We start from the raw sequence: 16,146 nt of genomic DNA, 5'->3' as shown, positions 1-16,146 counted from the left end.
GGGTGTCCTTTAGAGCAGAGAGCAGCCCAGTTTTTTTCAAGCAAGGGGTGAAGAGAGCTGGAAGAAAAGCCAGGGCAAAGACGACTGGGGTAGTGGGAAGTGCAGATGGTGTCAGGAGAACACAGTGTGGAGGTGTTAAAACTACTTTCCCAGGGACATAAAAAAAAAGAGAGGGGAGGGCAGCGAGGTGAGTCTTGCTGCAGAAACTGGTCTAGGTGGATGTTAACCCAATGGGTGTCACGAAGAGTATTAAACAGTTAACAGAGCCTGGGAGTTTTAAGGAAGAAACCTTAACCCACTTCGAGCTTGGCAGCCGACAGCGCGTGTTTGTGCCAGACCTTGGGAGCGCATTGTGCAAGGCCTGTCCCTTTTGTGTAACTGGAGCCAGACAAAGCGTGTTTTCAACCCGTGATGGAGCAGCGAGGTGGAGCAAACTGCCAGGTCCGGGAAGGTTTTAATGTCAACTCTTCCCACTTTCTCCCTTTTTCTTTCTGGAGGGTGGCTCCAGTCGCAGCTCTCCTCCATGGTGCAAGGAGGAAAAACTCCGTTTCAGCTCAGGGTTGTAAACTGCAGCTTCAACAGGGAAAGGAGAGGCCATGGGACAAGGTGAGAAGGCGGCAGCCATGGGTAGTGCTCCCAGTGTCCCTGAGTCATGCAGATGGTGCATGCAGGGCAAGCGGTCCAGCCCAGCCCCCGCACAGCATCAGGCTGATCTGGTTGTGTCCTCTCCTCCTTCCTTGGCGGGTCAGGGAAGGCTGGGTTGCTTCATCTGGCCATGCAATGGCAACAGGGTTAGGTGAAGGACCAGGACGGGGGAAAACATGGGATCCAGAAACCCCAGGAAAGAAGGAAGACCTGCGTGTGGTATTTTGCCTTTTCCACCTAAGGCCGGACTGTTGCAGGCAGCCTACTCTATTCTTCCCTTTCCCAAAGCACATCTGGGTCTGTAGCTGACCTGGTAGGCTCTAAACAACAGGACAGAGCTCCTCAGGTCAGCCCCGTGGCAGATGACAGAGGCTACCAAACCTCCAGCTAGGAAGGACAGGGGTAGCACAGATCCACCGTGTCTGGCTGAAATACAAGGTGATCCTGGTAGACTTTCATCTCAGTGTGACAGCTGTGACAGTCACCAGGAGCCTTGCCATTGGTCACAACGGGTGAGGAACCTGAGTCCTTTGGGGCCGCAGCTACCAGCCAACAGCGAACCAAAGCCATTTTGTCACATTCCCTTAACCTCTAAGGTCCTAAAAGATAATTCAGTCCCATCAGCTTGGAGGCTTATGGGGAGATATCAAAGAGCACCATCATGCATGGAGTCAACCACCGTGATTCACATCCCTGCCAATGCCCTGCCTGAAGGGCCAGATCCAGACTAGCTCACCAAACAGGGCACAAGCCCAGCCCCAACGCCATCCATGCCACTGGACCATCAACATGGCTTGGGCACACCCCAACCAGCATTGTCTCAAACAATGCCCTGACATGGGGCTGCTCCTTGCAAGCAATTTGGCTGTAACTACCCTCTTTGTAGAGGAAAGAGGTTAGAGTTATGGATGTGAATCATTCTTCTTGGATCCAGGGCCAAGGTTTATTATTTTGTGGTGGCATCTCTGCAGCCAGGAGGGGGGATATTGGAGACCTGCAGGGTCTGAAGGAAAAAGGGCAGTAAAGAAGGATAGCTGGGAGGAGGAAGAAGAGGTGAGAGAGAAAAACCGATTACCCTCTTGGGATTCCCCGAAAAGAGTTAATGCCAGTCCTTGCCAAGGAGGACGCCACTGGCCACAACCGTGTTTGGGGAGAAATGATCCTCACAGGTTTATTTAAGTTTGCACTTGTAACACAGCTCAGTTGATCATTCCCAAAACTGTCATTGCTTTTTCACTGAAAGTGGGAATTTCCCCTTGTCCGAGGTCCAGCCCTCCTCATCCTCTTTCATGACATGAGCAGCCAACGTGCAGGGACTAAAATGGGACTGTACGCTGTGCCGCATGCTCACACTGGTCCTGACAAGCGAGGCTCTGGTCTTTCTTTGGAAATCTTGGGCTGCAATAGGCATCTGAACCGTGCCAGTACAAATACTCATGAAAGGCCAATTAAAAGCTTTGCCATGGAAGATTTTGGCCAACATCTACAGGAAGAAAAGTGGATGACAGCTCTCATGTTTGTCTTCATAAGTGTCTTTCTGATCACTGTGGGGTTTTTGTGTTTGTTTTATGGTTTTTTTTAAATTGAACTTTAAGATCCTGGAGTTACACGGTGGTGTAGAGAGCAGTCATTTGATCCTGCCACGCCAGTGATATGTGAGAGAAACTCATCTACGACACCACTGTGGTAGCAGCTGGCCTTGTGACAGCCTCCACAGCTGTCTGCAGGGACACCAAGAAAGCCTTAGTCTACTCGTCCATGTTGCTTCTGCAAGAAATAAAATTTTCCATGTCTACCCATTATAAAGGGTAGATACGCACACCTCACCCCGGAAGGCAAGGAAACAGTCATGGTTTTCAAAATCACTCTTTTTTTTTTTTTTTTTTTTGCTCTAGGTTCTTGACTCATCTTTTGCATGATGGGTATTTCAGGCCTGTGTTAAGAAAAACTAGTTGTTTAGCTTAAATAAGTAAGTTTTAAATAGAATGACTGGCTCAGAGTCAATCATTTAGCATTAGGACGCAGGGGTTACAGCATAACGTGCGATTTGGTATACTGTATGTTTAGCATTACTTGCTTAGCACGAGTAGCAAGATTTGCTGAAGCCTTAGGCCGCAAGCTGTGAACTTTCACCTAGAAATGCTGAACTTTTACCTAGTTCAGCCAAAGAAGGCCTCCAGAGCCAGTGCAAACCAGAAGATAAGGAGGCTACAACCCTCAGCAAGAGCTGCAACTCCACAAGATAAGAACAGTTAACGGCCTGCCTGCAGACAGAGAAAGAATCCAATAAAGTGTTAAAAGATCCCAGACCAGAAAACATCATTGGACCAAAAGGTGCGTGAAAGGCGCGTGAAGAACGTGGGAGGGGCGAGTGCGTACGTCGTAAGGGTATAATTGCCCAGGGATTTCTTTGTGCGGGGTCCCTCTTCGGAGGCACCCAGCTCGAGCCGTTCCTACTGCTGTACCACTCAATTAAATTATTTTTTTTTATGGAATCTGGCACCTGAAACTCTGCTGTGGGAAACCTAGGGTCCGAACTGCGGGGATAATACCGTCCGAATGAATGTGTGAGTTTGTGAGTGTGTGTCAAGGAGTCAACCGGGGCACCCGTCGGTTCACTGGAACCGCTCTGTGCCAAGGGACTTAGGTCCTAGCAGTAAAGCCTCGGGTGGTGTGAAAGTGACTCCCTGAGTCCGAACTGGACGCCTGGACGGCGTGGATTACCTTAACATCTGGGAGTGATCCTCTGCGCTGAAACCCAGTAGCTGAAATTTCCGAGGTTAGGTGAAAGCTGAGAGTAAAATGAGAAAAGTACGTTTCTCTGTCTGTGGAAAAGCTGTGATGAGCTCCATAGACAACCTCTCTACTCTTGTTTTAGGGGCTCTGGGTCTGATTTTTTACAAGAGAGTCCCAACTGAGAGTGGAAAAAGTCAACGAGAGTGGAAAAACTCAGCACATGCGTGGGAAGATCAGGATGCTCCGGTTTCTCTCCTGATCCACTCCTGCTGACCCAACCAGGTACGGCATCAAAACCCCAGTTGCATGGTGAGAACAAGAGCTTGGGCCATCCCTCATTACGTCTAGAAACTTGTCACACCTCAGGTAATAGCCATGCTGAAACCTCCGCAACTGCAGCCAAGGAGGGCAAGGAGAGCAGGGCTGTCCCCGGAGTAGAGCTCATGGCAGGCGGAGTTGCTGCCAATCAAGGAAATATCCCAGCTGAAACCATCCCAGCCTGACGGGTGTGTTCAGCAGGGCAGAGAAACAAACAGGATGATATCTGGGAACGCAATCGTATTCCTCACTGGGCGAGCAGAAGGGTATTTTCCCAGGAGGGTTAGCCAAAAATTCAGGGCTGTGTGTTGTTTGGGGTTTTTTTAATTATCACTATTATTATTATTTTGGAAAAGCAGGGCATGGTTTTGCTGGGGTGCATCTGCGCTGGTGGTAGGGCAGAAGGAGGGAAAGGCATCAGTGCACCTCAAGAGCATCCCTGCACACTGCAGCTGGGCTTTGGCTTCTCTCACCTCGTCCCCACCGCTCGTGGGGTATGGTGAGAGCCGCTCACGTGCCGTGATCGATCCCATCCACCGGCAGAGCAGCCCCTCTGAGCCCAGCTTGCCAACCACTCAGTGCAAACAAGGGCTTGTAAACTTCACGGATAACAGCCTGGGAGGGGCATGGGAACCCCAAGCCACTCACACTGATCCAGGGAGCAATACCAGGGTGGAAAAGCCACCCTGGGTTTGCAGACACCCTCCTGGTTGCCAAAGAAAGGGCACGGTAGGAACAACTCGCCCCATCTTGATGGCACACACCGCGTACCAAGCTTTGACCCACTCCCAACTTGTTAAAATGTCAGGAAAAAGACAACCATGTCTTGAAGGGACTTTACAATGTTTCAGCAAAGGCTTCCAGAGCCTCAAAATTGAGTCTGAGTGAGGAGAGGCATGCTCAAAATCACAGGCATGGAAGAGCGGTGGTTTTTGCTCCTCAGCCCGCAGCAGCTGCGGTCGCTGCTCCCGCCAGCTTTGCTTTGAAACCCAACCACTTCTGCAGGAGCAGGGGGGAGGAAAGAAAACAGGATCTCCAATGGGAAAAGAGGCCCACGAAGCTTTCCTTCCTCTGCAAGGAAAGCCCAGGGATGTGCCCTCCCATTTCTGGGCTGTAAACACAGTGCTTGGCATCAGGCCCTGGCTTTGCTCACAGCCGCTCTCTCCTGCCTCCCCGCGTGTAGGAAAACCCACTTTCCTTCAAGCTGAAAGGGAGATGGGATGAAGGAAGCGCCAACGGAAATAAATCTGGGGTGGGCTTAGCACCAGAAGACCTGTTCTGCAGCCAAAAGCTCACCCCCTGTCCTCCGGGCATGGCTTTCACAGCAGACATACTGGGTATCTCCTCTTCTCTCCTCTTCTCTCCTCTCCTCTCCTCTGACATGTCCACAGCACCAAGCAATGCCTCTGGTGTCACTTCCACAGCCAAAATCCGGCCATGACATCTCCGGTGCCCTCACTGCCACCTGGTCCTGATGGTGGGATGGGTCCTGCCCACCCACTCCGATCCCATCTCATTTCCCCAGGGAAGGGTGGCCGGGAAGGGGAGGATGCAACACACCATCCTGAGCAAGCAATCCTTGCACGTGCTGGAGTCAGGCATTGCTTCCTTTGGGATTCTCATGCCAGTTGTACGCTGCGGTGGGGTCCTGGCCAGACCCACGAAGTGCTCTGATAACAAAAAAGAGCTGTGAACTCACTTCTACACCAGTCAATAAGTCAAGGACAGGGCATGGGCTTGCGCATTTGCCCACTGTCAACACTCACCCATTCCAAGAAACAACTCCCAGGCCATGCCCAGGAGACAGCCCAGGGCCAATGGGCGATTTGGATGTGACCACCCTGTTTTGGGGATGGAAAGGGTGCCACAAGCATGCCATACCATGTGGCCTCACGGCTGGAGGACGGACCCTGCCCTGTGCTGTTTACCTTTCTGGATGGAGCCTCTCCCTGTAGCATTCAGCCTCAGGAGCCTTGGTTTCACCCGTTTGCTTCTTCACACTCCTGCCAACGCATGCGGTGCAGCATTTAGCATGGAGGGTCTGGAGTGGGAGGTGAGATTATCTGCAGGGATGCTGCTGTGACAGCCTCCAACCCAGCTCCCTCTTGCTCCAAATAAGAGGAAGGGACCATGCAGGCAGGACCATTTTAGTAATGCCTGGGAGACGTTGAGCACCACTCCTCCTGGTTTCCTTGGAAGCAGGACAGCATCTAGGGGAAGCACTGGGTTTCTGCCACCAAGCCTTGGCAACTGTGGGTATTTTGGGACATGAAATATGGTCAGACCTAGAAATTCATCAAGGTCTGCTTCCTCCGAATCCTTCAGCCCCACAGCAGGCAGCAAACCTTGGGGACAGCATCTGTCTCCAGATACATCCACCCCAGCAGCAAGGTCCACGCGCCCAGGGAAAGCTTTGCACCGCTCTAAGCATGGGGAAAAGAGACACAGAGCAGCCTGGGGAGGTTCTTCTGCTGTGGGGAGGGGGTGAAGCACCACCCTCCCTTCTCACCACTGCTGAGATCCAGCTGGGAGCTGGGTGATGAGCAGACAAACCAGTCTCCCAGCATTTGCAGTGCGGGGCACATCCCCAAGCCTCCTCCTTTCTCTCCTGTCTGCTGTAGCATGGTGTCCTGGTTTCAGCTAGGACAGAGTTAATTTTCTTCCTAGTAGCTGGTACAGTGCTGTGTTTTGGATTTAGTAGGAAAATAATGTTGATAACACACTGATGTTTTTCGTTGTTGCTAAGTAGTGTTTATACTAAGTCAAGGGTTTTTCAGCTTCTCATGCCCAGCCAGCAAGAAGGCTGGAGGGGCACAAGAAGCTGGGAGGGGACACAGCCAGGACAGCTGACCCAAACTGGCCAAAGAGCTATTCCATAACATACGGCATCATGCCCAGTATATAAACTGGGGGAGTTGGCTGGGAGGGGTGGATCGCGGCTCGGGAACTAACTGGGCATCAGTCAACGAGTGGTGAGCAATTGCATTGTGCACCACTTGCTTTGTATAGTTTAATTCTTTTAGTATTACTATTGTCATATTATTATTATCATTATCATTGTTTTTCATTCCTTTCTGTCCTATTAAACTGTCTTTATCTCAACTCACGAGGTTTTTTTGCTGATTCTCTCCCCCATCCCAGGGGTGGGGGGGAAGTGAGCGAGCGGCTGCGTGGTGCTTAGCTGCTGGCTGGGGTTAAACCACGACACATGGGCTGTGCTGGGCTCAGCCCTCCTTCTCGCCTGTGCCGGTGCTGGGGAGGAGGGCAGCCTGCCTGCTGAAGGGAGAGGCAGGTCAGCAGCAGCTTGTAGCCCTCCTGCTGCCTTTCAAGGCTTTCCGAGGACACGGGGCTCTGCATCTCATCCTGGCATTGGGCTCATTCCAGGGACCAAGTCCTGGCCCTGGAGCTCCCCTATTTGCACTGTCAGGAGGCTCGAAGTTGAACAAGGGGTCCTGGACCCCGTCCTAAGCAGCCTCAGTCCATCATGAGACCTGTCACCCTGCTGACAACAAATCAGGCAGTGGCCAAGCGACCAAAGCACCATGCAATGCCCACACCCTTGCCCTCACCTCCGTGTCTACGTCCATCCATTGCAAAAGCTCCCGTGTGATGGGGAAGCGTGGGAGAGATGTCCTTCTGCGCTGTTTGCATGCCCCGCTTCTAACAGAGCTCCTAGCAAAAGCTCCTCGGCACCACAGTGAGTCAAAGAACAGCATTTCTGGAGGAGTGAGCGATGTGGGAGCAGCCCCGGCTTTGCCATGACAGGTTTCTGCATCGCATTATGGAGAGGATGAGTGTTCACACTGGTTATAGCAGCACAGTGCTGCAGGGGCCTGAGAGAGGCAAGCTCTGAATGCACAGACGTCTGCAGTGGGCAGGCTGACCCTTCCTGGTCTCGGTGTAAGGACATGCCTGGACCAGGTGCGTGAATTATCACCAAGATACTGAGTGCCGAGATGCAAAGAGCCCTCCGGGTCAGGGCGAGAAGCTCTGCGTTGTTATCTCCATCCTAACTACATGAATCAGAGACACCGAATGACTCTCCTGAGGTCAGACATGGGGAAGCGGTGGTAGAGCTTGGTTTGAAGTCTCACCTAGACCACCCTCTCCCCAAAGACCTTCGTGGACTTCTTCCCTTCTCTACTCTCATACAATCGCTGAAGGCATCAGGCAGTGGGTTGAAGACAGGGTTAAAACCCATGGATGAGGAGGAAAAAGGTGGAATTCCCATTATTTGCTTGCATGGTGGGTTGCAGGTGCTAGTCTTGGTTTTTGGCTGTGACCATTTATGAGAGGAATGGAGGGACTTAGAGGAGTTTAGTATTAGAGGGGCAGGAAGATGTTCAAGGAGTTATTGCAACGAGGGAATGTGTAGGAAAATCAGAAAGAGGGGACAGGGTCACCCATAATGGGACAGAAAGGCGCAGCACCATCCGATTTGATCCTCTCTTTACTCCCCAGGACCTCATAGATGCCAAGAAAATAAGGTTCCCTTCATGCTGCCCAGGCCCAGCCCAACATCAGCCCAGCAATTCTGGGGACTCCCAAGAGCATTGCAGCTGTAGGAGAGGAAGGGACAGAGGGTCTCACCCCACTTCCAAGCAGCCCATGGCCACAGGCTCTGGATTGAAACCTTGCAGGGCTTGGTACCAGCTTTGGGGTTCGGATGCAAATGCCCCCCCTCTTCTAGCACAGGCTCCCCAGGAGCTGATATTAGATGCACCAGAATTATCCTGCACAGCCAAACCAAGGCACGTCCCCGGCGTGGGAGTGAGCAGACGCTGGAGGCTGGCCAGGGCCCATCGTCAGCGAAGCAGAGCTCAGCGTGGCTGGCATCGGCAGCGCGGTCCCGCAGCTATCCTTCCCTGGGCTGCTTCCAGCCAAGTCATCTTCATCCCTCGCATGGCTGCTGGTTTTCCCCCTGGAAATTGCTCCAGGAGCATAGGCTTTCTGCAGGCAGACAGCATTTTGTGGCCAGTCCGGCACCGCACAGAGGCACCAGCTCCCTCTCGTGGGCTTAGTCTGGCTCTCTGTGCTGGAAACGGTCCAGAATTTGCCAGGAAAGTGGTTTTTTTGTTGTTGTTCCCCCCCCCATAATTCAGAATATTCATTAGTTCACCAGACATGGGAGTTTTATGGAAATGTGCCAACTTCCAACAAGTTTCCTCTCGTAGGCGAGGTTTTTTGGACAGTTTTGCCACCCCTTTCTTTTTTTTTTTTCCTTTTTTCTTTTTCTCACTGAGGCTGGGATTCAAAGCAACTAATTTAGGCATGTACATGGTAGGTCTCTCTGATTCACTTGCCCTGGGCCTCTGAAAAGAGTTGGGGGTCTCCTTTGAGCCCTTCAAGCACCGTCTTCGATGCCTGTCCTAGGAGGAGAGAGTCACCCCAGAAGTGCCCAGCTCTCGGCAACTTGGGGGCAGGCAGACTGATGCATCCAGCATTTAGATAAGTCAATGAAGGGCATGGCATGAGTCCCCAAGGGCCATTTCAGTTTGCAATCCTTGAAATCAAGTATGTTTTATGAAGTCAAAAGTCAAGAAAGAAAAGGAGAATAAAAATTTAAAAAAAAAAACTCTTTTGATTTGTACCACAAACAAAAACGTAGCTTGACCCCAAACAATGCCTGGGAAACACTGTCATTTCAGCTTCTAGCTTTGGTTTGGAAAACTGGTTTCCCCAAAGAGCTGGAATTTCCCCCCGGAGCTGAATTTCCCACAGCATTTCCACCCAAGCCCCCAGCAGGGAGGTGTCACGAGTCCGGAGGGGTGTTTGTCCATCCTGCAGCACACCCTGGTACCTGCTGGGGACAACCAGGTCGCTTCCCCGCTTTCCCTCCTCCCTGGGGTTGCATGACCCAGCAGGTCTCACCGTCATCCTGATGATGCTGGCCACCCCACAAACGAAACACGCACCTCACCCCCTGCCCCGAGCCTTGCGGAGAATTAGGCAACACATCAGAGGCTGCGCTTCAGAAAGGTGGTTTGGTGTTTTCCTGCCTGGCATAATGCTCATGTCAGTGGCGTGGGTGGCTGTGGGACAGATGGGGTGGCTGCTGGCCACAGGGAAGCTTGGCTGCCTTCATCTGCCATCACCACCCATGGGGACCCCTGCCCAGGGCACTGCTGATCCCCTTTTTGCAAGGCTTGATGGCTCCATCCCGCTTCCAGCCTCCCTCCCAGCACTCCTCCAGCCTTGCCCACACGCACAGCTTGGCGCAGGGCTAAATTTGTCGCGTGGGTTTGGCTGTTCGAGGCTGTAAGCTGGTAGCTCTGATAGCGGAAGGGAAGGGTGACAACCGCACACAGAGAGTCCAACTGTCCTACAGCCTGATGTCCATCCGACAAGTCCCTTAGGTATTTAAACTGCTAGTTATTATCTGCAACCAGGCATTTATTATGCCATTTGTAATTGTTTGTTGCTTCATCCCCATGCTGTGTTTGCCTACCAGCTCCAGCCACTGAAAGGACTCTGTGCTTTGTGCTGCCTCTTCTAAGTGCCATGCTTGGGCACTTCTTTCTCCATGGACCTATCTCCATGCCTTGCACTAGGGTCTGTTAGCCCCTTTGGGGGACAACAGCCCTCTCTCCCCTCTCTCCCCATGTCTGGCTGGTTGAGTATCCCCTCCCCAAATGCCTGCAATAATGCCGTGCCGAGTCTCGGAAGCATCTTTCTCCCACACCCTGGACCATCTCCAGCTGAGCTGTCTCTTTTGCACTGTGGGATGCCCCAAACCACTCGGGTGTTGCACCTGAGCCCTGCATTGTGCTGGGGAGAGCAGAAGGGCTCCTTCACCTCTCTCCCACCTCTCCCATCACCATCATGTCTTTGAATGGGGTCTGAGAAGCTCAGTGCAGTCTGTAGTGATGATAACAACTAGTTCCTTTCCACCCAGTGCACAATCCCATTCTGTTTAGGGTCCTCCAAACACCTTTCAAACCCAAGGGGTGAATGCTGCCTTGCACAATGACACAGCAAGGGGGAACAGGGTCGGGGTAATTTTCTGGACAGCCTCATCCGTGTGTTAATGACTGCCATCTCTCTGTGGTCCCGATTGGCCCTAATTCCTGGTCAAAATTAGTGGTTAGGAATCATACCCACCTCTTCTTCCTCCCCGCGCATCTCGAATGTTTTGGAGAGGAGTAATTGCCACCAGGGTAGCTTTGCACCGCAGGAGGAGGGCAGATTTCAACGTCCTTGAGCTGCAGTGCCCTTTGGGCAAGGGAAATAACCCTTTGCTCTTCAACTATGCCCAGGATGATTTATTTCCCCTTATATTAGCCATGGGATACAAGAATGCTTTTCTGCAGCAAAGGCAGACCAAACCGAGCAAAAAACCAGCCAGTTTTGCTTTAAAGCGGCAAAAAAATACCCGACTGTGTTTTCCTGCAGGCTGTGGGGGACTCTGTCTCCACTACTGCGGGACGTGTAAATCCAACACAATGAAATATTAATTATTAGAGTCTGTCCAACTGGGATTCCTCAGTGCTTTCAGAGAGCTGAATAATTCCGGTACACAGGAGAAAAACCACACAAGTCTCTTTTTTTATGAGAAAATATTGTGTGAGGAGTAAATTAGAGCTTTTGAGCATTCAGGCTGAGGCACAAGGAGGGGCCTTGGATTGCTTCAGGGCGAAAAATGCAAATTCCTAAATAGGGCACGAAAGAGATCCCAGTCTAAGGAAGAGGTAAAAGGAGGTGCATCACCCAGCGTGGCTCCTTCGGCACGGAGATCTGCCCTCGCAGCATGGTGCAACTGTGAGAAGGAAGGGGTAAAGGAAAGTAGAAGTCGATTAATAAAAGAGAGCACACATCTCTGAAGACTCCCGTTATGCAGCACTTCAGAAGAAGGCATTCATCCAGAGCAGCCATGGGCACTAGCCCAAGGCAGACGCGCTCGGCATGGCTCAAAGCCCCTTTTGTCCCTCTTGTTTACCAGGGCTGGGTTTGAAGCACAGCGCAGGGCGTCATCCCTTGGCTGAGCCACATTTTGCAGATTTGGGAGCCCAAGCTGACCCAAGTTTAAGCATTTCAATGCTTTTGCCAGAGCAAAACTCCTCCAAAAAGTGCTGCTTGGGAGGAGGGAGAGGCATTCAGCAGCACCTCTGGCAATGAAAAGTCTCTGAGCTCTCATCATTGTTCATTTTTTCAGCTTCCTTTTACCCTCATTTCTCTGTAGCTTCTGGAAACATCTACATGAAATATTTGGCCTCTCTGAAATCTGTATTCTTCTCTTATAAACGCCTCCACTGTTCCTCAGCAGCTCGACCCAAATGCTGCAAATACTTTTCGTTACCCTGCGGTTGCTTTGGGGGATGTCGGAGGGACGGGTAAATGAATGGCTTGCTGGAAGACACAATGCCAAGTGGTAGGTCCAGGGCAGTGCTAGCCCTGGGTAAGGTCGTTTGGCTCAAACAACAGCCACAAGCGAGCAAGGCAACATGAAGAAAGGGATGACCAAGGACAGCTGCTGGAAGCAGAGGTGGGGACAAACACTGCAGATAAGCAGATGTGCGCAGATGTGCACAGATGTGCAGGCTGTGCAGGTAAGCATTGTTTTGATAAAAATGTGGCACCGCAGGCAGAGCCCACAGGAGGAGGTATGTGGCTGGCGTGTCTGACTGTTAAGGGGGCACAGGGGGATGTCATCGTCCCTAGCAGGGGGCTGGAAGTGAGAGGCTGGATGGAGGGGGTGAGGGGTGCAAGGGAGGAGAGTTGTGGTTAGCACCCATCGCAGGCTCAGGCTTTTATACTTTTTCCCTTCCCCAGCAGCAACCCTGTGAGTTTGCATAGTTTCCCCTTCTGAGTCGGTGCAGAGGGGTTGTTATTTTTGCCCGCCCCCCTCCCTGAGCCTAGAAGCTGCCGCTGTGTGGCTCCCAGCTGCACCCGAGATAAGGTAAGATTGCAGGAGAAACCCCTCTGGAGATTTGCAGGACATGCAGAAGCAGCATCTCTCTCCCCCAAGCTGCAGGACATAGCACGGCCACTTCTCCATCAAGCTGCCAGGGCGACAGAGCTCAGGCATGAGAAGCAAGTGAGAAGCTACAGGTTGGGAGGCGACACAGGGCAGGAGGTGGTGACCATAATACTTTATCTATTCTGCAGCGTGTTCGATGTCCATACCATCCTGGGGGAATCTGACCATGCTCTTCAGGCCTTCAGGAGCCCCTTTCTCCCACCACCGCTGAGCAGGTGAAGAAGGACACCGGCATGGGACTCCCTGCCATCTCACTGCCGAGCTAGCCTGGGTCCCGGGCACGCGCTCAGGTTGCACAAGAAGGTTTGGCAGCAATATGAGGTGTAGGAAGCCAGGCCCAGGCTGAAGTTGTGGTGTGGGCAGGTCTCGGAGCACTTCTTGGTGATCCTCTTCCACAAAGACAAAAAGCCTTGCCCAAAGAAGGGAGAGAGCGGTATTAGCAATGAGACTTTGTTGAGTGCTCCTCGATCTTGTACAGGAGGGAGATGGGCTAAGGAGTCCCACTGTCCCCCACAGCCCCAGGGACCAGCATGGTCAACGAGACCCACCCTGATCCCACTACAGCCCAATAATTGCTGGTGACCAGCTACACAAGGCATTCAATATCCCTGCTGGGCATCTGGCACCTCCCAGCATGGACCCTCACGTCAAGGCTTTTTTAGGTGTATGATGGCATCCATGAGACAATATTCATGCCTGGATTGAAAGCACATTTCCAGGCTTCTCTGCTTGAAGGAAATAATTTTATTGCCCTCTATATCTCTCTAGACCTTCTCATCCACCCTGTCTACCTGCTTCTTTTCATCTCCCTGTCTAATCAAGGTTCAAATTTATTTATTCTTCCTCTGAAGGATCCTCTCTTTGTCCTTCCTCTTCTCTCAGTGTCCCCTGCCTTTCCATGCAGGCATAAAACAAAGGCTAAAGAGGACAATCTCAATGTGCGATGGGGAGGAGGATTTCAAACCGTGCAAACTTCAGCACTGCCAGGCTGGGCTAGCAAGGGCTTCACCTCCCACATGTGCTTCCCCATGACTCCTCAGCCCATCCGTCCACAAAGGGCACCCGTAACAAATCCAGTCAAAACCCCACATCCCATTCTTCAGTCCCCATCAGAGGATACACAGCCAGCGCATACCAATTCCTACAGAGGCAACATTGGTCACACAGTACTCATCCTTGTCTGAGCACTTCTCAGCCTTCAGACACCTCCAGTTGCTTTGTTCCCAGTCGCAGGTGTAGCAATACAGGGCATTTGCTGCGAGAGGAGACACAAGATATGGAAGATGGAGACAAAATGCCACCAGTCCTGGCAGCAAAAATTACCGCCTTCTTTCCACTGACTCTCAAATGCACGAGGTGCAGGTCTGCTGAAAGTGGTGGGGCTGCAAGACCCAGACCCAACCCACTCTGCTGTCCGCACACTTGCACATTTACACCCAACATGTGCACTCAGGCACGCACATCTGTGCGTACACGCACCGATGGTGCAAGTCTGCCCTTCCTGCCCTGCACTCAAAATAACAGAACGATGGGCCAAGGGCACTGGGTTTGATGTGATGCAGGGAGCTAGAAAGGACAGGGTCCTTTGTAAGAGTCTACAGGGATGTCCCAAGGCTTGGGGTCACCCTTTCTAGTTGCTGGAGACACTATAACATAGACTATAGCCTAATTGGGCAGTAAGCATTGGCAGCTGAATAGGGTTAATTGGGATGTTCATAGCCTGAAGAAGTCAGTCTCCCACGCCTGCGTCTTTGGGTGGGACTTCAATGCCCTCGAACATATATCCGTTACCTAGGTTAAAAAAAAAGGTGACGAGAAGGGCTTTTAACTCTTTGCTGTGTGACTTCAGCCCTAAGATGCGTGCAGTCTAATACTTCATTTTTACTGCCTAGGTTATCTAATGCAGATTAGGGCAGTCTTCGTTTTGGCACTGAAGACAATCTCTCTGTCCCCCGGGGTGTTGTTAACACTTGGAAATTTGTCAGAATTGCTATTCTGGTAAGTGAACAAAGCTAAATAGCAGAAAGGTAATCTTAGGCCACAATGAGACAGAAATAACTATTCCAAGAAATTATTTTTCTGCACCAGATAATGTGGCAAATTTCCAAGCGCTGGCAAACCCTGTTCCTCTTTACAAAATGAGGATAACATTTATTCTCTCTGGTTGCTTAACTGTCTCGTCTATAGAGGCTATAAGATCATATACTTTAAGAAGGCTCGGACTTAATTTGCAGTCTCTCTGTGAAATAAAATACATAATCTATAATGCAAATAATACGCAAATATACATCTCCACCCAATATCCCAGCATAAGGCTGCTTAATCCATTTAGTCCACAATCCAACTTCTCCCTAATTCCCCGACTTTGTCCCAAAATCTCTGAAATCAGCAAGCTTGTCGGGTCTCTGAGACGGGCAGAACTCAGGGGCATTCAGCAGGCAGCTGCACGAAGACAGATGTTGTAGATCTGGCCCTGTCCCACTGCTGCTGCTAGAAACGATGTCGCTGACTGCAGTAGGAACCAGGGGCACGGAGTTGCTGATGTGTTGTGCTATCATAGGCTGAAGCACTTGTCCTCAAGATTTAGAAATAACCAGAGTCTTGCATCATCTCAACAGACAAACTCACTGGAACGTCTCTTAACAAAGGCAGAACAGTGGCAACTGTGTCCTTTTTTCTGTCTTGCTTTCATAAAAATCCAGTAGTACATGCGACTATAGGGAAATTTTTTCCCTGCAGAAAAGAAAACTTTCACACATCCAGGCTGAGACTACAGATAGGAAACCCAAAGAGGACCACTGTGTCCTTCAGCTGCACCATTGCAAGAGCTAAGACACCCTCTCCCATGATTTCTTTCCCTGGCTTACGAGGCCTGCCTGCCTTTAAAACACGCAACTATTCTTTGTCTAGTAGCGAACCAGTGATACCTCACCTTGACCTGCACATAGGATCAAAGCCAGCATGCAAAGGAGGGAGGCCTTCATCTTCTCTCAGTCGTCTCCGCAGCCCAGGAAAAGCATCCTCACCTGGGGACAGGATATATATCTTCCCTGCGTTTGGACCGAGTGATGATGAAGACAGCAATTTTGAAAGAGTGGGCAGGGATCATGCATTATTTGAGAGGATAGGAATGCATGTGGGTTGTTTTCTCACCTCGGCATTGCCTTCAGGCTGGTCTGATGGGTCCAGAGACGAGTGAAAGCACTAAGGCAATTCATTCCATTCATTGCTTTTAATACTTTAATTTATCTATGGTCAGGCTAGCAGTGCTACTGATATCTGAGTGGGGTTTTTGTACTGTTTAGCTCCAATCTGATCATCCCATCTGTGGCCAGATAGTTCAGTGAAGGCAGCTACTCAAAGCAAAATGGTAATAAGTGGCATAAATTAATGGCTTCATCTGGGTGGATTATTGCCAAGTGCATTTCCAGGGTTAGACCTGGAGAACTCCCAATATCCTACAGTCAGGG

General features: G+C 51.1%; 1 protein-coding gene across 1 annotated transcript; it reads right to left on the bottom strand.

Annotated features, from left to right (window-relative positions):
* Window positions 1-12,927: 12,927 nt before the first annotated feature.
* Window positions 12,928-15,660, bottom strand: LOC127013839 (lymphocyte antigen 6E-like). Its single transcript, XM_050892879.1, has 3 exons — window positions 15,609-15,660; window positions 13,812-13,931; window positions 12,928-13,085 (listed from the first exon to the last, which is right to left on the bottom strand). The coding sequence occupies exons 1-3, from the start codon at window positions 15,658-15,660 to the stop codon at window positions 12,928-12,930; spliced, it is 330 nt and encodes a 109-aa protein (XP_050748836.1).
* Window positions 15,661-16,146: the final 486 nt, after the last annotated feature.

Source organism: Gymnogyps californianus, chromosome 2 (assembly GCF_018139145.2).
Source record: "Gymnogyps californianus isolate 813 chromosome 2, ASM1813914v2, whole genome shotgun sequence".
NCBI classification, from domain to species: Eukaryota; Metazoa; Chordata; class Aves; order Accipitriformes; family Cathartidae; genus Gymnogyps; species Gymnogyps californianus.
This window is presented reverse-complemented; position numbering and strand designations above follow the sequence as displayed.